The sequence below is a fragment of the Harpia harpyja genome, chromosome 7 (genome assembly GCF_026419915.1).
Source record: "Harpia harpyja isolate bHarHar1 chromosome 7, bHarHar1 primary haplotype, whole genome shotgun sequence".
Classification (NCBI taxonomy): Eukaryota; Metazoa; Chordata; class Aves; order Accipitriformes; family Accipitridae; genus Harpia; species Harpia harpyja.
This window is the reverse complement of record NC_068946.1, coordinates 57,465,385-57,490,657: the sequence shown is the minus strand read 5'-3', so window position 1 is coordinate 57,490,657 and position 25,273 is coordinate 57,465,385. Positions and strand designations below refer to the sequence as shown.

The window sequence follows — 25,273 nt, the reverse complement described above, 5'->3', positions numbered from 1 at the left end:
TTTCTAGAAAGCACCCTTGCTGATTACTTAATTCAGCAAAGACTTAATTCAGCTCTATATCTGGGTTTTCATGGAAATATTTTACTAGGAGAGGATTTCTTCCCTCTCTCCCTGTCCATTACTATTAAATAAAGTATTTACTGATGTACTGGCAGCATGTACTGTCCTATCCTCTTAGAATATGTAAGGGACCTTGAAACCCTCTGAGAAGGTTACCGTTCAGCTCCAAGGAAGCAGAGTTGTGTTTTCCATCATGTTTTGTACTGACAGCTTCCTGTCCAGTTTAGTTTAGCTGAGGTGGCTTCCATCCTTTGTAAAGAGATTGCCATGCAAGATGGCTAAAGGCAAACTAAAATGTCAATATTACTCTGAAAAGCTACTGCTGTCAAAAAGATTAATTTCTGTGACACAACTGACATGATACAGTAAAATCAAGTATGCTATTTCTACTGGTAGAATCTCATCCTAGTATTTTTTCAATACAAGGTCCGACAGGTTGGTGATCGTGCTTTCCTCAGTACAGTTCTGTACTTACCAATAAGCTCCTTATTACGAACGTCTAATGCCATATTCCTTAAGGCAGTTGCCACAGATGAAACAACTCTATCATTATCCATTCTCAGCAGCTCCACAAGGATTGGTAGTCCTTTTTCTTTTCTTACAGCAGCTCGAATGTATGCTGCGAACTATAAAAAAACTCCAGTTAGTCACAAATCTACTACAACACTGACGGAAAGAATCTCTTACTAGATTGTAATTCTTAAGTATGTTAGGGGACGTTTTCCAAAGACAGGATGACATGTTAAATGCGTATCTTTTCTATCATTATAAAGGGTTGGCTCTGTTTTTCACTCATTCCTCTTACAAAGCAATGTTTAAAAAAAGTGGTCTAATAGACAAGATACCTTAATAGATGACAAGTTATTGAAAAGGGAACAGGTTTTTTTGGTTTTGCCCCCTTTTTTTTCTTTTTTCTAAGACCAATTTTATAATGGTCATAAAATGGAAGTGTCTTAGCTGTTTTTCTACAAGCAAAGGAAGCAATTAATGTTTGTTTTGGTTTTAATCTCTCCATGACAAACACGTAACTTTAATAAAGTGTTCTCACGTGGTGCTTTCGTAACATATTGTATGCAAGGGCCACAAGCAAGAATGTATGGAAATAAATAACACAAATAATAAAGCAAATACAAACAATTTATTTATGCTGGTCTTATTTTGACAGTACCTTCCTACCAGAACTCACAGCTAGAAGCTGCCAGAAGATTATTTTGACCTAATACGCACTGGAAAAAAGCTTCTTCTGTTCAGCTAAAATAAACGGTACCAATTTCAAGGCCAGTTTCCATATTGGTCTTCCTGTCTACCATCTCTGTCATTACTTTTCGCTGTGGAAATAACATTACTGCAGCACATAAGCACTAATGATACACACTAGAGAGAAATACTCAGATGCATACTAGAAAATGAGATGTTCCTTCCAAACACATTCCAATATCTTATCGAAAAACCCAGCTAAAATACAACAATAGGAGGCAGAGTAGGAATTCACATACCTTCCAGTTGCCCGCAGAAAGATTCTGGAGAGATCCTGCAGAGCCCTCTAGAGTAGCTGGATTGGAGCTTTCTGCTAGAAGCGTTAGGTACGGCTTTACCACAGATGGGTGCCATAGCATTTCCACCCCTTTAGGAGACTTGGAAAATCCTGGTATAGGGCCAACTCCATCCCACTGAGAAATGAGCAGATATTTGTAACTACATGAAACCTCTGTATTTTCATTAAACATATGATAGTTTTTCTTCAAGCTATGTACTCCCCGCCATCATTAGCTAAACTACAGTTCATATATTTGTAATACAAGGAAAACAGCAAACCTGATCCTCCTGTGAAGTTTTTTTTTTCTTCTTCTTTTTTTTCCCCCAGCAACTTGGCTCTGAATCTTTGCTAGGCGATTCTTTTCCTAACAAGTCATCCAATTCATTGATTCCTAGCAGACGTGCCTGAGGTACCTCCAGTTCCAAACGGTAAGAAAGGTTTCTCAAGGTACACACACAGTTTTCCACTGTCTGAAACCAAACCGGAAAGATGTCACGAAATCGGTTACTTTCTTACATAGTGATAAAGCAAACCAAACAAATCAGGTGAAGGTGAAAAGGCATTTGGAGCACAAGCACCAAATTCTAATTCTGGGCCTTGGGCATTGCTTTGTCTGTTTCTCTGGGAAAACTGCAATCTCTCTCCTGATATCCTCAAATATGAAAATATTTCTAATAGTAGAAATTACTATAGTGGCTTAGTTTTTAGTATTCTGAAAATGAAAAGCACAAAGGCTTATTATTAATTTATTAAGGAATTAATACTTCAGCACTGAATGAAAAGCACAGAACAAGTTACACTGTATAATGCAACAGAATTTGATTGTGCATCAGAGAACTGGGATTGGGAGAAAAGATCAGTTGAGCTAAGCACATCACAGTGCTAAATTATACTATACAAGACCCAAAAGATCCTATCAGACATACAGCTTAGCACTAAAAATCAGTTAGAGGAAATGTGCACACACCTTGCTGTCATAATCGGATGTGTTCACACACGTGTGGATCACGTATAGCAGTGAATCAACCAGCCCTTCGCAAGACCTCATCTGCTTCCGGGCTTCTTCACCAGCGGAGCTTAGATTCCTAAGGGGTTGAAATGAAAAAGGAACACTGTATTCACAGACAGACATACGTACAATCATTTTATTAGGTAGTTGGCAGAAGTTTTTTTTTTTATACAGCTGATTGATAATTGACTTTGAGAAGTTAAAAGCAAACATACCATTTTGGGCAACAACAGACACCCAATTCTTGTAAAAATATGATTCAAAACTGCAATTTCAAGATATCATTGACTCACTAACAAAAATGGCCATAAGTAGAACCCCCTTCCCACAGACTTTTCCATTCCAAGCCCTCTCTGTTGTACAAGTTCAAATCTATGGTTTGTATGCGCTGTAGAACAGATTGCTGAGCTTGTCTGTGCTAGAAATAGCCTTTGTTGCCTCTTTTTTAAATTGGATCCATTCAGTGACCTGTTCTGTGGTGCAGCCTCATGAACATTTGTAATAGTGCTACACGGACAGAAGTACAAATGTATAAATTAGAGTGTAGGGAAAGGAAAAGGCCACACTGTGCTTCAGAATAAGCAGCAAAGGATGTAGACAAATATTTGCCTTCAAGGCCACTGTACTGCAAAACCTGAAGCTTGCACTGTGCCTGGATGCACGCTGAAAATGGTACTGCTGCTAAAAAACATGTCACCATTCCTGTCCACAGAGGTGCTTTCTCTCTAGACATCATGTTTGCACTACCACGCTAGCACAACCCGATGTTCAAAAGCAGTGTAAAACTCATCACCTTGAAAAACAACCCAATGAACAACAAAGTAGTTTATGAAAATATTCTGAAGTTTAGAAGGGTTACCAGCAAATAAAAAGCAATTCCAGTTCTGTTTAAACACAATGGCCTTACTCTGCTGTTTGATGGAACACAATTTGAAATCTAATTAATTAAAATTATAAACAAACCTACAAATGAACAAAAATAGCTCATATACTACCCCGGCCCTTCAATTCTCTTTCAGATATTTTAGTTTTGCCTTTTATTATTCTGAATACATTTTTTTTCCTTCATACTGCTGTTTGAGAAATCCACAAAGGGAATAGTCAGACATTTCTTTACTGATATGTATGCATATACAAATGTAATTTTTAAAATGTATACAACAATAAAGAATCACAAAATGCAAAATTTTTTTGCTAAATAATATTCATAAGCCCTACACACAATACAAGAATTGCAGTAATAGGGGAAAAGTGCAATGATTGTAATTTATAAAAAAACCTAGCAAAATGTAACCGCTAGCCATTATAGTTAGCACCTGTTAGTGACTAACTTCATACTTTTTATATTTTTAGAAAATGGAAAAAAAACAAACGCAAAAGCTGCCTAAATGATAGAACTATAAGTAATTTACAGAATGTAACAACTCTTTGGTCTTAAAAATTACAGTATAAAAAGGACCTGTTGGATAACATGATTACTCTGTAAAACAGAGTCTTCCAGAACAGCAAATTACCTCAGGCATCCTGTAGTATTGCGCAGAACTAGGGAAGTCTGAAATTTAATTTTATGATCATCATCAAAGGAAGAACTGTTCCATCCAGAATGTGGCACTATCACAGTGTTCGTTAGTGTTGACAGAGCATCTCTAATGATTGTCATCTTTACTGCATCGCATGAAGACAAGTTCCAGAGAACCCCTTAAGAAAAGATTTCCATTGCAGTAAAGTCAGAAAAGACTTAGCAAACAAATATAAAGCAACATTAACAACTTAAAAAGACATCACTTTAAATAGGAGAAAGATAATTTACCTATGCAAAACCAAAAGAAATATAATTAGTCTGCAATGTAACTTTAATATTAATTCCAACATTATTGGTCAATAAGTGGTCAGCAAAGCTGCCATTAAAAGATTCACTTTACAGACTGAAATAAATATTTCTAGACTTCAGATTATGATGTATTCAGCAGCCTTCTCCCTATCTGTCTTGCTGCTGCATAAGCTCTTGGACGAAAGAGTTGGAATGCCAGATAATAATTAGAATAACCCTTACAGATCAGCAGCTAGGTCTCCCACAATACCTAGAAGGAAAACATGCATATCGGTGATTAAATACTCTTTTCTTAAAGAAAAATAATCAGCAGAAACACACACTGACTGACAGGAGACACTCCCTTCTTTCTTTCCTGAGGTACAGCTCATTCTGCTACCCGATAGGAGAGGAGAAGTCCCCACTGCACTCCAGGAGTCTAGAGGAATATTCCCTACAAGCACACAAACTCATCTCATTTGCAAAACACCTTTCCATCTTTCTGAAACCATACGTGCCTCCAGCTCGCTATATCTCTCTGATGCTAATATCTTTCTTAGATGTCTAAAGATCAGTCCCATACTGACTACCTGTAATGGAAAGAAAAATCTGTCTTTTTTGGTAGTATGCCAGGCAACATGCCAAATCAGCGCAAGCTGCTATAAACATGCCATAGCAGACACTTCTGTTCCTAAAGCGGTCACTAATGGATTTGCCAGATTAATCCGGCACAAAACTTCATATAAAACAAAAAATGAAAGTCATTTAGCCATTTACTATTAACTAGAGTTTTACTGACATCTGTCAGCTATATGGACATTTGCAGGTGTGCACGCACAGTCACTGCAGCTGGAATGGAGTGGGGTACCAGTGACACTGCTTCCCGAGCGTGCCTGGCAGGAATGGCACCTACACGGCTGGTGGGTTCCCCTCCCAGAGGAGAATTCCAGCGTAGAAGGAAAGGTGTGAATGTTTGCATGAACAGAAGGAATGTCTCCGAAGAAAGCAGCTGCTGGTAACCTCCTTCCAGTAACTGTTCATATGGTCATTACAGGTATGGGGGACCACCAGCACTGCGCTCCTGACTTAGAGAGGTTAGGTGGAGGAGGTCACGACTGGAACTGCCACTGCTCTGGTAAGAGCCATGTGTCATGCTTTGTGCTTCAGACAACGGTAGAGCCTGCAGTGGAAGGGCAGCTAAATCTCAAAAATAAAAATGCCCCTTACAGATGCCATTGAAACTGCATGCCCTCTGTGAGCGTGTAACCTGATCCCTAGTGGTATTTGCATTTGTTGCCTCACTAGTTCCAGCCAGTTGGCAGTCTGAGGTGAGAAGGCATATTTATCAGAAGAGATAAGGCCTTTTTCTGAACTCTTCATCCTATTCAAAAAAAGCCATGAACATCTAACCTCCAAAGGGTGAGTCTTCAACAAGCCTGTAAGAAAGAGGTTTGGGAGCATGAAGAAACAGATCATTATCCTGATTTATATGAAATTTGGAGATTAAAGTTATAAACTGCTTCTTAAAAAGGAACATGGAAAAGATGCGGCAATATTCTTAGAGACTGTTTACATTGGAAATCTCTACAACTTTGCAGGCAGAAGTTAACAGCTAAAAGAAAGGTCATAAGAATAGAAGAGCAAAAATTAAGCCAGAAGAAACCAAATCTATGGATGTCATAGCTGAAAGATCATCAGTGTTTTGCAAACATGAGGTCTTGTGAAAAAATTTCTGAAGAAATGAGAAAGAAGGTAGATTGGCAGATGGGTGGTAGACATTAAAGAGTTTTCAGTAAAGGTCCCAAGTGTGTGACGTGACATGATTGTAGATCAGGCAGAACCTGGAAAGCCAGTATCCAAAAAGGAGGACCGCAAGACGAACAATGGAGGGGGGATATAGTTTTGGGTTGCATTTTCTTTTTCCAGTGATAAACATGGAAGAATGGCCTGCACTGATATTACTGCTTTCTTGCATTGTATGCCTGGGATATTAGATACTTAAGTGCAGAGCTGAACTTACAAGAGCTAATGTAAAAATCCTACAGAAGCTTTCTTCCTGGAAACTATAGTTTCTTGCTATAATAAGAAGTCTAGAGTATTTTACATTCACCTATTAGCCAAATGAAACTGCTATCAATCTTTTATCCTCAGGCAGAATTCCATAGTTCTCTACGCTGCAGAGTCTTCTTACATGACATTCAGATACAAAAGTATGAGATCTGACATAAATTATCAGCAGAACTGTATATGCAAGTAATATGCTAAATATGGCATTTAATCATCTTTTTCATCATGAAACACAGCTTAAGTTCATCTAAATTCTCACCAGGTACTCATCTTACTCTAAATATTTTCCTGACATACAGTATTTTACTAATTGTAAAGTAGTATAGCTATGTACACTCAGCAAAAAACATTAAACAGCATTTCCACAATAGCCCAATAAAATGGCTACTATAAACCATATGGTCTTCAGTTTGACTAGATCTTGAACATCTAGTTTCCTCAGAAATAAGTTATGGGGGTACAAGACAGTAAATGTTACAAGAGTTAACAAAATCAGAAGTTTATAAGACAGCAAAAGTTTTTAATACAGACACACAAAAATAAGAAGTCCAGAGACTGCCATATGCTTGTCCTGTTACAGAGTTGGCTAAATGGTATATAAAAGACACTTGGAAATAGTCCACCGAAACAGCATCTGCAAAAACAGTCATGTAAGACAGTTTTCTGAATACGATTGAACTACGTACAAAACATCTCCTAGCTATCTTATGATGATCAATAGCAATGGATCATGCATACGCTGGAGGGATCTCACAGGACCATGCGACAGGTGGATGTAAGAATTCAGCAGAACAGCAGTTTGGGGAGTCTCGGCTGATGCAGCTGAAGACACCGTTGCAAGGACTCTTGCAATAGAGACTCCTGTTACTGTCTGGAAGTCATAAACCGTTGTGTTCAAGTAATCTGCTTCCCCAGGTGTTACCATATGCCAAGACCCCCAAAAGCTTTTTTTAAAAAAAAAAAACAACCAAAACCAACACACTGTCCGTGGATGTCCATACAGGAAGCAAACATCGCACTGTGCCTGCGCTGTCTGCTTCTCGTTCCTCTTAGCTATGTCATGGACACTGCACGAGCAGCAGAGCCTGCTGTGACTCTTGCTCCTTCCCCTGCCTGCTACATCTTGCCATCAACAACCTCTTCCCACCTGATCCAGTCTTCTGAAAAAGGACCAAGAACAAATAAACCAAACCTACTGTCTGTCTCAGCGGAAACTTTTGAAGATTTCAAAGAATACATGCCCAGCTGCTGCCTTTTTTCTTATTCTTCATACTACCTGTTTATTATACTCATCTTGGTGTTCAGGTATCCTCTTCCCGAAGTTCCTGATCCTCACCAAATGGCAACAGAAATATGACAGCCAATCTTAGAGGTGCACTTTTCCCCTTCTCAACTCCAGGCTCTTAAATCTAATTTTTTCCAGCCTGGCACAAGATGGTGAACCTCCAACTCTTACCTGTTAGATTTGTTTCTCCTGCTCTCCTCCCCTTTCTGTGCACTCAACAGCTAATCTACAGGAGTAAGTGAGTCTTCTCCAACGCAAGAAGCACTTGCTTTTACCAGTAAGCTTACCTCCTTACAGAACTGAATGGGTTTCTGGCACCTCTGAAGGACAGAGTGTTTGAACTTTCCTGTCACTAGTCATGAGGCAGCAGATAGGAATAGGTACGTATAGACAGAGCGCTGCTACAGCAGAACACAGACCCTCTGACCACACCACCTTTATTCTGCTGGAACCCTACCTCGCCCACTCAGTGATATTTTTAGACTTCCTGTGTGACAGAACACCTGCTTAATTTTTTTGCTTATAACTGTACTTCTTATTTGTACCTACTGTCTGGTTACTTTTCAAATTGCCTGCTATAAATTTCCTTCCAATAGTTTGGCATAGAACAAAATAATAAATTAATTTGTAAACAGCAAAAAGCAGACTGTCTCATTCGTGGTCTGATAATCCTGAGGAACTACAGAGGAAAAATGTACAACGGATACTTCACTGTTAGAGTGTTCAGAGATTCTTGATACTTTTAATACCATCACAGACCCCTTTTAGAGCCACATTGAAAATATTATTTAAAGTAGTTAAAGTATTTAAATTGAAAGTATTGCTCCTGTACAGGAAGACTTCCAGTAACAAAAGAGAACTGATTACAAACTGGGAAATAAAAAAAATAATTTTTTAAAAAGTGCTCTTTAAAGTTGTTGTGTAGGGTTTTTTCATAAAAGCTTTGAGTGATTCTCAAAAATTGTTTATGGCTTCACCAAACTTTGTACTGCATTACATTTACACACTCAAGATAAGCTGAAGTTTACTTATTCTTCAGGTTTAACAGTTTGATTACATTAACCAAGCTATTTCAAATACATATCCAATTTCATACCATAAATCTCTTCTGTGACTGTATGCCCTCACTAAAGAAAAGTACTTCATGGGTAACTAACAGTGAGAAATCTAAATGCTTCATTGGCCTATAGCTTTAAGGTTTTGAAACCATTATTTCATGCAATTTGTGATGCAAAACTAGAAATCAGATCTCACCTAAACCTCCTCCCCGCCCCCCAAACATTTGTTGTTAAAGCAAGCTATGCAAGAGAAAAATTCTATTTCGATTTTCAGACTACTATTAGTTACCTAACGCATACAGGAAAATAGCATGCTCGATTCTACGTGACCTAGCTTTGAGATAGTACTGTACGGTTAATCCCTCAGCCTTGCAAAGTATGACTACCTCTAAACATTTACTGGCTAACCTATAGCTTGTGAAAAAGCTGGGGCAGCTGGGGGCTGTTTGAAATGCCAAGGCAACAAAAGATGACAGACTCCATACCCGGGCATTGCTGGACCCGTGCAGTTAGCCACAGCAGCACCCGCCAGACCCGTAAGGGACGTGGCATACACCACCTTACCTTGCCTTTGGAGGAACACTGTAACTCAGATGCTTGCCAAGAAATTGGAAGAGAATAGCCAGCAGCATCTTTTTGTCACACGTGGGCACAATGGCACAGACTGAAAAGACCAGCTAGAGGACCTCCCTAAACTCGAGCCCTCCAGGAAGCCTGTTAAACTTTTGCAAATATTAACTTGTCTACGAGGGTTAGCCTGGGAGCGTGTGAAGAGCAAATCACAAGAGTTCCACTGAGCAACTATGTCAAAACTTGCCCAGAAGCTGGACTCTCACGGAGGTAGTTTGATTAAATGATTAATGATTTATTACCCGTGTTCATTATGTGAAGGCAAAAGCCCTCACCAGGACACTCCGTTTCTTAATTTGGGAGAAGTCTTCAGCTATTTATTTGACAAAGTAGAACTGTGTATTACACAGCCCTTCAGTTTTCATGTTAAAAGTGAGAATACAATCTGATTATTTGTAGAGTGCTTATTTTAAGATAATTGGGACCAAATTTAGTGCTTATTAGAAACAAACCCTGAACGCAAAGGCAGTTATAATTTGGGAAGTTTCCATTCAAAGATAAGGAAAATGGTGGTAGGAGCTGGTAGAATGCTGTATTAAGGTAAGGTCTACGAGACTTCTGGGATTACGGTATAATTTTGTATGTCATTTAAATAACAGTGCGTTTTTATTCCTTGTTGTGGAGGTACACTTAAAAACAAGTATTTAACTGTTAAAGAATCATCAGCCAAAGTCCAAAGAGACAGTTTGAAACTGTAGGTAGAGGATGAATTTCCAAAAAGTTATTTTTCAACAGCTATTAGCTGCAGCTTCCATCATTCTGGAAGACTGGTGAACATCCCATTCACAAACAACTGTGTAGCAACAGGAGTGCTAAGTCCATTTAACCTACCTAAGCAGATCTCTACTGTCCCTTAGCATCCCTGGGTTTGGAAGGAGAGAAACTTCTGCTTGCTACTCATGTTACACTTTAGTTTGTGTATAATTCAAGTGATTGCTTCAGCTGGCCTCATGTTTCTTGCTTAGTCTGTGAATGTACTATGAAATACAGCAGAAAAATCAGCAACCGCTATTAGTGCTTGACATTGCCTAGAGGTGAGGAAAACCTGAGAAGAGAAAGCTAAAGTTCAAAAGATATCAGCATTACTAAGCATGGATAATTCTTAATGGAGGAAGTAGCAGTAACAGCACCGGGGTTGGGGGGGGGGGGGGGGGAATCTGTAAGCTTAGCAAGAGAGTTTAAAATGCCATATGAAAAAGCTTCTGTAGTTCTAATGAAAAGTGGGTCTCTCTCTTTTTTTTTGATCAGGGATTGCCTACCCTATTTTTGCCTGAAATTCTGACCCTTACAGCTCTCAGACATGACCATGTGAACATTGCTGAAAATAATCCTACTCAGGAAATTAAAATAAGTAGCATGATAAAGTTGAGGGCCTTATCTACATGAAAATTTGCAGTTGCTGTCATTGACAAAACTGTTTTGGTATTAGCAATGGTTGGACATTTTTGTCATGAAATTTATTTTAGACAAGACAGAGAATTTACCTTGACATTTGCTTCTAAAGTGACAAGCAACACAAACCATTAACAAACACAAATACCCATCTCCAAAGTTTTAGCCAGTCATTTAAATTGATTAGATCATAAGAATAAAAATGAAAACAACATTTAAGGAAAATGTTTGTCTTCTCAAAAAACCAATTCTACTATTACCTAGTACAGAAAATCCCTAGATGTCTGGCTCTTGAATGAAATATTCTAGAATAAGTATTAAAAAATAATAAAACACAACCCTGATTTAACTGTAGATAAAATGCTTTTCAATAGCTGAGACGTACATACAAGATATAATAAAATTCAAGCACTCATATCAAGCTATGTAAACTACTTTGATGAACCAGGATATGTTTTCCTCTAAAGAGGCTGAATGGGAGAGGAAAAAAGAAGAAAAACGTTCAAGATCATGTGGGAAGATGAAAGCAGAATAAAAATGCTCAACGGGTTATTCAGAGCTATAATTTGAATTTAAAGATGTAGATACACATCTTCTATAAGATCGGGTCCCAGCAAAGTCAATATAAAAAAATCCTAATAGCTTTATTAAAAGAATCTTGATGGGAAGTATATAGGTTTGTGCACCAGATCTTAAAAGTTAGCAAAATTTAGGGACTATACACTGGAGTACTGACAGAGTCAGATGAGTCCTTTAAGTGAGCTAGCAGAAGTTACTCCCTGAAGGTATTTTAGAGCCCTCTCTACCTTTCTCCTATCCCATCCTGAAACAATTTTTTAGAATTGATGTAACACCACAGATCAGGGTGTTAGACAAATACTCGTCACACAGGTAGAACAACAGATGTGGTCCTGGGCAACCTGCTCTGTGTGACCCTGCTCCTGTGGGGGGGGCAGATGACCTCCAGCAGTCCCTTCCAACCTCACCTACTCTGTGATTCTATGGAAACAGAAGCCCGAAGTCCTGCCTAAAAGGGGTCTCAAAGGACAAACACTTAAACCAGTCAAAAATATGGAATTATACAGCCTCCTAAAGCAGATCAGAGGGATTGTTCTTTGACCCCATCTGTCATCCTCCTTGGCATAACAATAATGGCTGACAGCGGATCTAGCCATTGGTATTTACAGGGCTTTGAGTTGTTTTGGACCTCAGATAAATAAGTAGAAGACGCAACAAGGGACAGGAACAGCTAGCGGTAGCTGATAAAAGTACGTGGAAGTAACAATAACCTTGTTATTGCCTCCCATTTATGAAACATAACCCTCCAGACAAAATACCATGAATGAAGTTGAGGACTACTGATAGAAGGACAAGGTATTTGAGGTTTGCCTTATGGATGCAGAACAGAGTTCTGTTTCAACACCATCAACTTCACAACAGATCTCATGTTTGAAGTTAATGGGTGCAGACAGGGTGAGGAAAGCCAAGGTACTCTGTTCTCTAAAAATGATGGCAACTAGAAATAGTACAGGTAGGTATTTTGCGGATATTTTCTACATAGATTTGGGACATACATTAACACTTGCAAATGAAAAAAAAAAAGAAAAGCCTTGCCCATAAACTTCTGGTTTTCTAGACTGAAACCCCTACTACTTAGAAAATAAAGAGAGAAGAAATCTTAAATAATTTAGATCCCATCCTTGAACCTGACAAGCTTTGGTTAAAGCCAAATGATCTTGACTATCTAACATGAATGCTAGTCCAGCAAAAAAAAGAAAACAGGATCATCTGGAAAACTTTTCTGAGGAACTGACTATAGAAGTAAGTGCTTAAAAGGAGCAGAGATGAACCAAACTGAAGAAACACATATACATAACAGTGCAGTAGATGGAGTTTGGTTTAACAGTTTTCTCCTGAAAATTTGAAAGAATCAGCTTTTTGTTCTAAAGGTCCTGGGTCTCTGGCTCTAAGATGCTGGTCAAACTGTTCCAGGACACCTTTAATAATAGAAATTGATGATGTTCCTTCCTCATGTAGAAGACACTTTAAAAGCACTTGCAATTTCTACAAACTGTAACAGAGCAGAAACAGACAGACAAATCTAAACCACTAAGTTTCAGCGATTGAGGTTTTGGGGGGTCATTTTCTCGTTTTTTTTCCTAAGGATTCAAAAAATATTTAGAGAATAAGAGAGAAAGAGATTCCTCCCAAGAAGGAAATTACTATTAAAAGGAAAAAAGACAAGACGCTGGAGTAATACAGTTCCTCTTTTCAGTCTTCATGGTTTTGTATCACTCAGAACATATCTGGAGGTTCAAAGATCTGTGATGAGGAAATGTCTGCCAGTTAGGTTGAGATCAAACTCTGCATGCCAGGTACGATACTCCCTGTAACACCAGTGGACACTAAACAGCTTATCTAGCTGTATATAGAGAAGACAAGTTGGATGAACTTCTGTGAGGATGACATACGCTTGAATTAACTCACACTATGTACCAAAAAATTATGCAGAAACAAAAAAAGACCTCAACACTTAGGCAGCAAGGATCAAATTTTGTCCTGGAAATGTGATCCAGACAAGGTGATATGCAGCGGAATTTAAAAAAAAAAAAAAAAAAAAAAAATCCAGAACTGGAACATCTAGTGAAAACAGGTAGTTTGGAATCTATAAAGACAAAACTTAATGTTATTGCATTTAACGATTGCAATTGTTTTTAATCAAATCCTATTGCATGTAGATAGGTCATAGAAATACTAGAAAATCAATTGAATTTTCATAATTTTCAATGGGGTGCTTTCAACTGGGGAGAAATTATTGATGAAGAACTGTTTTTTCAACACACTAAATAGTAACAGTCTGTTTCTATATGCTGCTTGCTGCATGCACATAATGGTCTGGGGTGGAATGGAAGCAAGCAAAGTACGTGTAGGCAGATGGATCTGTGATTTTGCACAAGCCTACTACACTGGCCTCAAGAGAGTATTACTGGAACCCATGACCTGACAACAGCTGTGAAACAGTGCTCACGTGGTGCTGTAATATATGGAAGACAGTGCTAATTTAGATCTGCAAGGGTCAAGATTTGGCCTATAATCAATTGTAGTAATAGAAGGATAAAGAACAGCTCTATGTTCTTATAGCACATATCTACTGTAATCTGAGCTTGGAAAGGTCGTATGCCCAAAGCTATTGTTCTTTGTAAATCTTGGCAATCTGTTAATTTCTATTCCAGTGTAAATCAAATCAACACTAGCATTTGCTTTTCTACTGCGTTGACATAAAGAACTCCGTGTATATGAAGTATATCTTCTGTTACTGTTGAAACACATTGGTGTCATACAGCTCTCCAGGTAAATATATGGACATTTTCTTTTGATACCTTTAGCATTCCTTCTGCTAGTCCTATTCTAAAAACAGTATCTTTAGGCAAACAATTGAAAAGAATCATTACTTCAGACAACTTGACATCTTCTCAATTGCAATTATAAATCCTGAAATAAAAGGTTATGTGATTACCTAGTACAAATTCATTAAATCTCTTAAAGGTTCAATATATGCTTTTCAGTAATGAGTTTATGCCATCTCAGATGTGCAATTAATAATGCTACTCTGACAGCAGGCATCGAAGATGACTGAAATTGAGACCCGAAATATCCTCTCATAAAACACCCCAAAATACAGCAATCCGGGTTTATCAGCTTGTAAGGAAACAAATACAAGTTTCTATCTAAACTTTCCGAATACAACAATGAAAGCACTAGAACTAGCATAAATATGGAAAAAATAGTGCCATGATTTTTAACACCACCCACCACCTCCAAAAAAAAGTTCTCTATAAAATTACTGGAAATTACTCAGGAGTAACATACTCAAGCATTCAAACTGGTGGCCTTCTATATAATTAAAATAAATTATATTTAAAACTCCACTCACAGATTAATAAATGCACTAAGCTTCATCTCCTATACTAAGGTATGGCAAACAACTAGCATTGTAAGAGCACAAGTGTAGTGCTCTTTCATTTACAAATGGCAGCATCAGCTGAAAACTAACAGCAAAGTACATAATATACAGTAGAAATGAACAGTGAAGTAGATCATAATTGATCTTACTGAAACACAAAAGTATGAAACTAATGTATATAAAATGTCACTGGCGTTTTTCTACCATTATGTGGTAAGGCCTTTGGAATGCAGAAAATAGTGCAGTAGCAGTACGTCACATTTATATTAATTAATAAAACATTTACAAGTTAATAGCTTGTTAACTAGAATTTCTCAGATTTACAACAGTTTTGTTGTTGCAGACTGTAAGCACCTCATGAAATACAAGGTTTTATTTTTATTGATTTCTAAAGGTCAATGCCTATCACAGTAATGCTGCTTGAAGTCTTTGGGCCCTGGTGCAAGAACACCAGTAGATTCCACTTTACAGCAACATAGAAAAACATCAAACCTAACTGCATCAAATGCCAGCTACTTCACTTACAAATCATCACTTTTCTTCATAATAAAGAATCTTCTATCCACTTCTGGACTGAACTTGGACAAGATTGGTTAGCTTCTGTAACAGCAAAAATTAACCAGGCAAGATAAATAATTCTGTTTAGATCTTCAGCCACTTCACTAACAGTTGCTGGAGTTACTAGAAGAGCTGTAATCTGTAAGCAGAACTTTGGCTTCATCTTTCTCACTGCTCATCAAAAGTAAGCCGCGACTGACTGAGTTTGTTGACCCTTAGGAGCTCTTCATGGATGACAGGCTAGCAGTGTTCCTTAACTGAGAGAAGTTGTTTTACGGGAAATACCTCCTAACATCTCCTTGTCTCTTAACTTTTTCTCCTCTGCGAAAAATATTAAAACAATTGTGTATCAACTGTTCTGATGTACAAAATTTTTTATATTGATTCATAATCCTTCTGGACTTGGATCTATGGTGATATTTTCAGGTGACAAATCTGTTTCTTTCCAATAGATCGCAATGAAAGTGTGAGGACAATTAAAAACCACCTTGTCTCCAATTCAGTAGCTTTTAGCGTTATAAGGGTTTTGTTTTATTGGTTTGCTTCTACTGGTTACAGGTTCAGTGTTGAATTGGTTACATTACTGATGTAACTTAAGCAACTGTAATAGGATTGTAAAATAATTGCTCTGTCTGGAAAATCCCTTATGTGGTAACTCTTGAAAGCTTTATTTTGTTACCTAATTCGGAGAATACATGAAATTTATATGGTAAGCCAGCAATCCTTAAATGGGGTTGGGGGAGGGGGGGAGAAGAAGAAAAATCAGCACATGAAATTTCTGGATGGGAAAGAGAAAAGTATGATTTGCTCATTCCTTGCTGAATGGCTTTGTACTCTGTGGTGTTGTGGGGCCCAACTATTCATGGAACCCTGGCATTACCAGTGGCAAAGAACCTTGTTTCTCCTCTGTATCCAGCTGCATGTTTTCATGCTTTATTTTGGTTTTGAATTGTGGCATTTTAATCCAGATTTTAAGACCCTAGACAAGTTTACTGCAATGAATTCCACTGCCACTGCTCACATCAGGTAGTGTTAACCAAACAGGTAGCAGGTTTATTAACAGTTCTTCAGCAGCTGCACCAGCTTGGAGGTCCACTGCTAAACATGGACGATCATACGCTACCTCTGCAGGTTTTGCACAAGTGCTTTTTGGACTGTATACAGAATAGAATTGAGGTAAATATTATAGTAACAGGAAAGTTGTGAAAGGAAACTATGCCCATTTCACAGAGTGCTTAGTTTGCAAAGTTGTGTGGGACTTGCAGCTATTTCTGTACCTTCTCAAAAGTTACCTTGGGTTGTCTGGAACTGCAGAACCCTGGGTCCCTTTTCCAGAAATACACAAGCAACAATGCACAGTGTGAACCGCTGCAAGAATGCAATCTCTCACAAAGCTGACACTGTGTACACAAAAGATCGTGCTGCTGGACAGAGATCAACTGAACTGGCTGAGGTAGTACTGATTTGAAGAAACTATGAAGAATTGCCAGGACCATCAACAACCACCTCTTTCCCCTTAAGCACAGAGCTTTACCATACAGCTAAGTTAGTGATTAATTGTTGCTGGAATTTGTGCTCATTCTTCCTTCCTTCCAGCTATAAAGTTGTACCGCTCCCCCAAGTTCAGCACTGTCACTTGCTTGACCTTTCAGGGAGGAAACCCGACAGAAAACCAACCATTCAAAAGAGTGGATCAGAGCTCTTTCCCTGGGGAGGGCATGGTTTGTGGCTCATCTCTGCTGCTGAAGATCTGATGAAAAGCTAGAAACTACTCTGTTAAGGTAGGCATCTGACTCACTTTCTGTGGAAAACTTGCAGTAGTGGAGTACACCACGGTTTCTTACATTTTAACGTATTAAAGGGCTGTTTCTGAGGGTCTCTTGAAAGTAGACTCAATTGTTAGAAACTGCACCTGGGTTCAAGAACATGCATATTTTGATTTCTACCTCATATAGTTTTCTCCTGTATAAGCCTTCCAAGACATGAGATCCTGAAATTCACAGATTGATTCCGGGCTATGCTGACTGCAGTGTGAGAACATAACCAGGCAGCATAAACCAGTGCACATCCTTCATGTCACTTGCTAGGGAATGGAGCTCTGGTACACTGTCAGGAAGGAGGCCCCAACAACACTTCTGCTGCCTAGTGCTGAACCTGTGCTAGAATGTGAAAAACAGGAGCCGCCAGAAAGCGCTGGTGCTGAAATCTAATTAAATGTGTTGCAATTACAAAAAAACCAAACCAAAACAAAAACCCATAGTTTCCCTTCTAAAGGCTCTTTGACTGCAGAGCACAGGACAGCAAGGCTGCCATAGGTCAACAGTGGTGGAAACTGCATGCAGCTGGAGCAAGCTCAGTGAAGAGTTATCCTCTTCCAATGCATTCCAAAGTCCAACTTTTAAAGACTTCTTTTTTTAAAAAAGTATTACTTCATTTTCATATAATTTATTTTCTGAATAATCTATAGCCAGTAAAAAGATCACTTGCTTCCCTCTTAAAGCATTCTTGTGGTTTCGCAATTATGCTTTCTGTATTTTTTAATGTAACTTTCTATTCAGTTTCCACTTCTTTATCTCTCTGCATTTCAATCTTGTCATTTCAGTTATTGTTAACTAAATATAGACCCCAGTATTCCTACTGTTTTCTAACTTCTCTAAAACATGTTTGTGCAATTAAACCCTCCCCCAGTATGGTAGCCTTTCAAACTTATAGTTAATCTTTAGGGCATGTTCCCAAATAACTTCTGAGTTTAAAAAAACTGCTTTTGACTAAATAATTCCTGACACATTTTATATAAATGGATTCATGTGAAAAATATCTATACAGATGGCAAGAAGTTTGTTATTCTAATTTCACTTCTATGGAATAATAAACTTTTCATCTAACTGCACAGTAAACTGGATGAAATTTCATTTGCAATGACACCTGATATACCTGTTATCTTTCAAAGGCAATTGATACTGCTAATAATGAAAGTATAATTCATTTAGTAAGGAAGAAAGACCATCCTCAGGAAAAAGAAAAGCATTGTACTTCATTAAGAAATGTTACACTGGAAAATCCATTTTGTATGAAAAATTATGAATAAACTACAGCAGTAATGAACAGTGCTAATTTTAAACTAGAAATCAGACATATACTGTTTCTAGGGGTGTAGATTGATACCAATTTCTCTGTATTTATCTTAATCTAGGAACATAGTAAACTGGATATGGTTTGCTGGTTTTAGTTCTGACATAGGTGGAGTTTTTTAATTATTAAACAAATAATCATTGGATCTTTTCCACTTCTTTTCTTTAAATTGCTCTTTATAGAAGGCATTTAAAAATCCCTAAGCTCTGCAAGTCTGCTGTGGATTCTTCTCAAGCATTCAGCATTGGTCTAAATGTAACAGAATTCAATGCCACTGACTTAACCAGAAGATATTTAGGTCAAAACTTTCCATTTTGTTGTAGCTGGTTTAAAAAACTAAAAATATATGTGTTAAAAATAAGAGTCACTTTTTCTGAAGTAGTCATCTTTAATTATAATTCAAATTCAATACCATATTTATTTTAAAAATCTTTTTATTTACAAATGATGTGCTATATCTTTTTTGAAAGATAACAGTGTAGGGTTGGGTGGTTTTGTTTGTTTGTTTGTTTGTTTGTTTTAAATAGTGACTAAATACCTTCTATAATTAAGAATTCGACTTTGGCTTTGTCTGTGGAACCATCCTTAACATCTTAAAAGCACAAGTAATTCAGATGCATAAAAAGTGAATTTTGTAGAGTGGACAAGGCAGCTAATGTGTAATTCTAGTTTTAAGTATTCCATTTACATACCTTCTTAAGGAAAAAACTGTATCCTTCTAGAGAGAACATGAAAGCTGCCGGTTATCTTAATGCTTGCTTACGTGGAAAAATACTTAAGGAAGATAGCCTGCATATGAACTTAAACTTAAATGCTTTGGATACATTCTGTACGGAGTCCTTTCTCTACTTAATAGCTTTTCTAAACAAGGAAATAACTTGGAAAGACTCCCAGTATGACATCTCTGTTACTTCGAACTTGAGCACTGCTGTGCAGCTTTGCTTAGTAGGTAAGTAGTTAAGCTTCATAGCTTAACAAAATCAAACGAGGGAGCTACTGAAACTTGAAAGAGGAACTGTTTAAAGAAAGTGAAAACTCTGCTTTTTTCTATCCTTTCATATTTTTCAGTCCCCTAAAACCTTCATAGACAAATCACTCCCATCTTAAGAAACAGAGATAGCAAATGTATGCAGTACCCAACAAATCCACCTTGTTTTGATGGAGATTGAGTTCTTTCATGTGTTAGAACTGCAAATCATTTATTATTTCTACACCTTCTGTCTGCACCAAGTGCCAAGTAGGTCCGTGGGTTATAACTAAAATCTGCTACCTCATACTCAAGAGACTAGGAGTGCATACACAGTCACTTGCCACAACTCTACTAGCAGGTTGGGCACTGAGATGCTTCTATAATTTGCATTCTTGCAATTTTCTGTCTGTACTTTAACACACATTTACATAGTCTGGGACCATCTTATGAATTCTGCAAAATCTTATTTAAAACTGTTGTCAGCAGATGATAAAAAAAAGCCTGTAATAAAACAAACGTTAGGAGTCAATAAAGAAATACCTATCCAAGACCTAGCTGTGTATGTAGGAGAATCATACCATGAGAAAATTTACCCTCAGTGGAGCTTTTGCGCAACTACCTCAAGATTCACTTCTCCCAGTGAATCTATACTTCTATGCTAATACTTTTAACTGTCAGTAATCAAAATAAGTGATTTTGTGTTCACAAAAAATACCAATGCACAAATAAAAATCCAGTCGATATACTCAATTCCAGTCAATTACCAGTTATTCCAGTCTTGTCCACTTCAGAAAAATAATCTGTATTATAGTTCTCTGCTTGTTTCTATTAAAAACTTACCTGTTACAAGCTCTTTTATTTCGGCATCAACAGATTTTCTCAACAATCGTAAAAGGGCAGGTATCCCACCAACATTCTTCATTGCTATTTTGTTTTCATCAGTAGACTTTCCATAAACAAGGTTTCTCAGTGCGCCACAAGCATTCTTCTGAACTTCCAGGACTCTGTGGTCCAAGAGATCAACCAGGTGCTTGATTCCTCCTAGCCTACATACCTAGAAATGGAATGTTGGGAACATCAGCACCCACTGATTTCATCCATTTCACTCTACAGATTTAAAAGGCTTTTATTTTTATAAAAACAGTAAATTCCATTGTACTTCAAGAAGAAATATTGTTGGTAAATCTTAATAAGTTGATTGTTACACTGTACTGAAAATTCATGTGAATGACTCACATCCTTGTTGACAAGGCTGATGGACATTTTCAGTCATTTGCTGTGTTCAGAGAAGAATTGTTACTGCTAAAGTTTTGTCTCCCAGTAATGCAGTTTTTGAAGTAATTTCCTATACCTCAGAGTATCTTTCTAGGGAATATTAGAAATAAGAAGTTGCAAAGATTTAAATGCCAACTTTTACAGTTTGCTACACACACACACACAAATCAGTTAAAATTAGTATATATCCAGTCTTATTGGCATATCTGAAGTTCTTTTTAAAAGGAAGATCTACTCTGCAGAAATTTCATAAAACAAAAAGAAATTTTATATTGTTTGCTTTAAACAGGTTAGTTGCATTTATTCTTTGTTATATACTTTTAAAAAATTTTAACATTGTGTTTTGAGATCTCATGTCCATGCAGTGCTTTTCTTTGTTCAAAATAGCTTAAAGAAATGACAAAAGATTAAAGTATTTTAGAATCTGTAATATTTACTAAATAAAAAAATATTTTAAAGAGATAACTAAGTAGTATTACTTACAAGATTAATTTTAAATTAAAAATCACCACCAAAAGGATACCAAAATATTTGCTATGAACTGTTTTAAAAAAATATGAGCTATTTTGCAATATAAGATTGATCTATTACAACCTGGTATTATTTTAGCACAGCACAATAACTTTTGTGCCATACTATCCATAGAGTATGCCTATTGAAGTTGGCATAGGATCTCTTTAAAAATCCCACGCCTACAGCGGCTGAACTGCTGCTGCCCTAAGAAGGAGATCCCATGGTGAAAAGAAGAGACGCACCACCATTCCTCACTACTTTGCTTATATGGGATGTGGTTCTGGGCCAAACAGTCAGAAGAGATGTAAAACATAACAGTCCTAAGGATTCTCTAGTTCAGCATTAAAAGCACTTTTAGGGGCCCCTTTTCTATTCTAACCTGTATAATAATTAGTTTGGCAAGCCACAAGGCTATCTGAAATATATTAATGCATACAAAGTTTCATGGATTTTTGGCTTTAAAAGTTCAGTGTCTTTTATTGGCCATAAGACAAGGAGAATAAAATTATTCTCAATGAAAACATAACTGAGATTTAGCCAAACCATTTTAAGTTGATACTTTGAAAACCATAATCTTCTCTCTATTACATTCTTAAAAATTGCATTGGGTATCAAAACAGTTAATATCTTTATCTACACCTTAAAACAGCCAAATTGAAGAAGCTTGGAAAAAAACAACTGAAATGCAAGGGCTATGACCAGCACTGTATGTGATTTTTACCTGTCAAATCACCTCTTAAGTAGAATGAAAGAAATAAAATGAAAGACTGGTGACTTGGAAATTTTTTAGACCTCTGTTTAAAATGTGTATTTTTCAAAAGGAAACCTATATTTACACACCTAGCTATAACTACCATGTAAGTTATAAATCCAGGGGATACAAAGTTTAGTGTTGATCAATTAGACAAGCCACTGCTATGCCAAAAGCCACCAGGAATCTGTATCTAAAGGCATTCAGTGGACTTTAAGCTTAATGTTATTCACCTGCCAAGATTTCTGTAGCTAGGAGATGAAAATTACCTCACAGATTACTTATTTGATACAGACTACACTGAAAGCAAGATGCTATAAAAAAAAAAGAAGATTTAAAGAGTTGGTTTTTTTCAAAGCAAATAATTCTCATTTCTCCCACTAAATAATGAAGCAACAAATAAGTATTCATACTTTTCAGTTAAATCTCCCTCTTGTATGTCAATACAGCACATCAAAAACTACATCTAAACTACACATCCGTAATACAGATACAAGTTATGAACAACAAAATAGCTTTATCGTTTTTTCAATCTGTACTCAAAACTTGATGAGATACAGTTTTTGTGTATATAATTCAAAATAAAACTGGACTAGAAATCCATTCTTAAGACTTGTATTTTGCTGAGTCATTAACTATTTTAAAAAGTAGCAGCTGTTGCTAGTTTGAACAGGCATTTCAATTTCTAAATTAAAAAAAATCAGAATTCTTGTAAAATTATACATTCATGAACTAATAAATCAGTATTGTATGTATTTACAGATAGATATTTATTACATGGAAGGGTAATTCATTCATTCTGTGTAGTTTCATAGCTAAATGGTAAAGATTCCCCCCCGAAAGGAGCAGTTTCTTATGCTTACCTTCAGGTTTTAGCAATGCAAGCATTCAAGTTCATTTTGCTAGGCTTTTAATATCCTTAATAGTCTAGCAAATGAATCTGGTCTTTACCACAGCAATAAAATAATAAATTTAAATAATGAATGAAAATACAAAAGCAGTCCTCAAATAAGGCTTTATTGAATTTGGCACTAAAATAATTATGATCCTTTCCTATTCCAAACAGTTTCTTGTGCTGGCCTCTGCTTTGAAGGGAACATGAATTGCAGCTTTCCTATTGCCACAGATACCATCATGTTTTCAAAACGTGCTGATCCCTACCCACTATCCCAACTCAAGGGATGGCTCTTCTTAAGAGACTGAAAGCCTCATCAGGAAACACTGACGTAAGCCTTGCTTTCCCAAAAGCACGGGAATATTCTTTTCTCCTGGAAGCCAGACAATTTCCTTCTTTCTGTCATAGTATTCTGAACAGCTGATTATTCCCATTCAAAAGAAATAACTGCCAGTACCTAAACCTTCTCTGTTTGAAAAGGAGAAATTTTCTGTTCCAAAATTCCACACACCAAGTGGAAGGCAGGCTACATTTACAGTTGTCTCTCTGACTACTGTAACTCATCTTGTCTTCTAAATCAAGAAGACGACCTTTTTCTTTGGATAAGTTTTTATGAGCTTGATTATATTGTATAATATCTCTGTAATCCTTTATACCTGAACTGATTTTAAAACATATCAAATATTTCTAATGCTAAGTAGGGTAAACAATTAAGACACCACTTCATACATCTCGTACAAGTTAGCACCACATTCAAATTCTGCTTAAACTTTGGCATATTTCTTTTAGATTTGTGTACTTTTGAAAAAAATTAAAGGAGACATTCCATAATTTCTAAAACAAATTCTGTAATAATGAAAATGGAAACAATGAAGAAACACAAGATCTCCTATAAATGAACATGTGCAGACAAATGACATCCCAAGAATTCCTAAATAAGCTGTCATATCCCTTCTAAAACAGCAAGACTAACTTACAAATCTATCTACATCTGATTATCACTGCGATCTTTACCAGAACATCAAAACCACCACCATCTTTTCATCTGCCTTCCAGCAACAGTAAATTATGTTGGGCTATCTTCTTATAAAAGTTGCACCAACATTTTATTAACATAAATAATAATTACACTGAAAATAACAGATGATAACACACATATATGATACGAACAAAAAAGCACATTCCTTCAGATTAATAGCTCGTAGCTGCTCTGCAAAAAGAGCGGCTCTTCAAATGCAAACAGTTTCCAGAAATTTCAACAATAATCTGAATTTTCACTCAAGTGTATCCTTCCTCCACATTATATTGACATAAATAATATCCTCTATATATTTCTAGGGTTGGATTTCTTTCCCTTGCTTGACAGCTCACTCATTCCCTATGATGTCTTAAAACATCTTGATCAAAACCAGGGGAAAGCCTTTCAGAATTCTTGGGTTTTTAGTCTCCAGTCATCAACAGGTTACACAAAAACAGGCTCTGGTAAACATACTGTACAGTTCTGCTAGATTACACAACTTGATGTAAAATATTTTCATATAATTTCCATGCAGCCTCTCATGACAGGAAAAATCTCTGTGTGTGTGTAATTACACACACCTAGGTACTTCAATATTATCACACACGTGGTACAGAAACACAAAAGGGTCCAAAATACTGTGTTATGACGAAAAAAAAAGAGGCAAGAGGTCTAGTTTTTCTTTTATAGTTTCCCCAGGAACAGAAACGCACTCAGTACAGTACCTCTGTTTTTACTTTGTTATCTCCAAAGCACAGGTGCTGAAGGTAGGCAGCTGCATTCGCCTGAACCGATGGGAACTGGTGTTGAAGCATGTGAATGACTTCAGGCAGTTCTGGATCTCGCCAAGCAAACTCCCTTCATTAGATGAACACATTCAAGAGAAGGCATTAGTTATAAATGTATGTTTATTTATTAAGTAGAATTACTACAGCATCTGAAGTGTTTTTCAACAATTCCATTTTTGTTCTGGAGTATCAGGGCTAGGAGGAAAAACAGGTGTATATATAATAACTATGAGTCACATCACCTTTCAGGCTTCCAGTTGGAAAAGGATGCTTTGTATCGTATGTTCTTCAGTTAGCTTGGTTGTTGATCACTCAAATATATATATATATATATATATATATATAAAAATTATACCAACCCAAACACTGCAAGCTACATAAATCTCCCCAAACTTAAATATCTAATGCAACAGATACCCACTTAACAACGCTGCTCAGGGGCATCTCTTCCACACAACATTTTTTGCTCAGTGCTCAACGTTTTTCTTAGTCTGAAGTCAATTATACTTCAACAAAAGCTGCGCGGCCTGAAATTTCATCATCATGAACAGATGCAGAAAG

General features: G+C 36.9%; 1 protein-coding gene across 3 annotated transcripts in view; it reads right to left on the bottom strand.

Moving 5' to 3' along the window:
• PKP4 (plakophilin 4) overlaps positions 1-25,273 on the bottom strand; it is a 108,732-nt gene that overhangs the window by 10,857 nt on the left and 72,602 nt on the right. For all 3 annotated transcript variants that reach the window (XM_052792512.1, XM_052792513.1, XM_052792514.1), the window contains 7 exons: positions 24,650-24,778; positions 20,313-20,526; positions 4,121-4,304; positions 2,565-2,682; positions 1,876-2,067; positions 1,557-1,730; positions 536-686 (listed from right to left, as the gene is read on the bottom strand). In XM_052792512.1, coding sequence (XP_052648472.1) covers positions 536-686; positions 1,557-1,730; positions 1,876-2,067; positions 2,565-2,682; positions 4,121-4,304; positions 20,313-20,526; positions 24,650-24,778 — 1,162 coding nt within the window. The remainder of the gene's footprint in view (positions 1-535; positions 687-1,556; positions 1,731-1,875; positions 2,068-2,564; positions 2,683-4,120; positions 4,305-20,312; positions 20,527-24,649; positions 24,779-25,273) is intronic.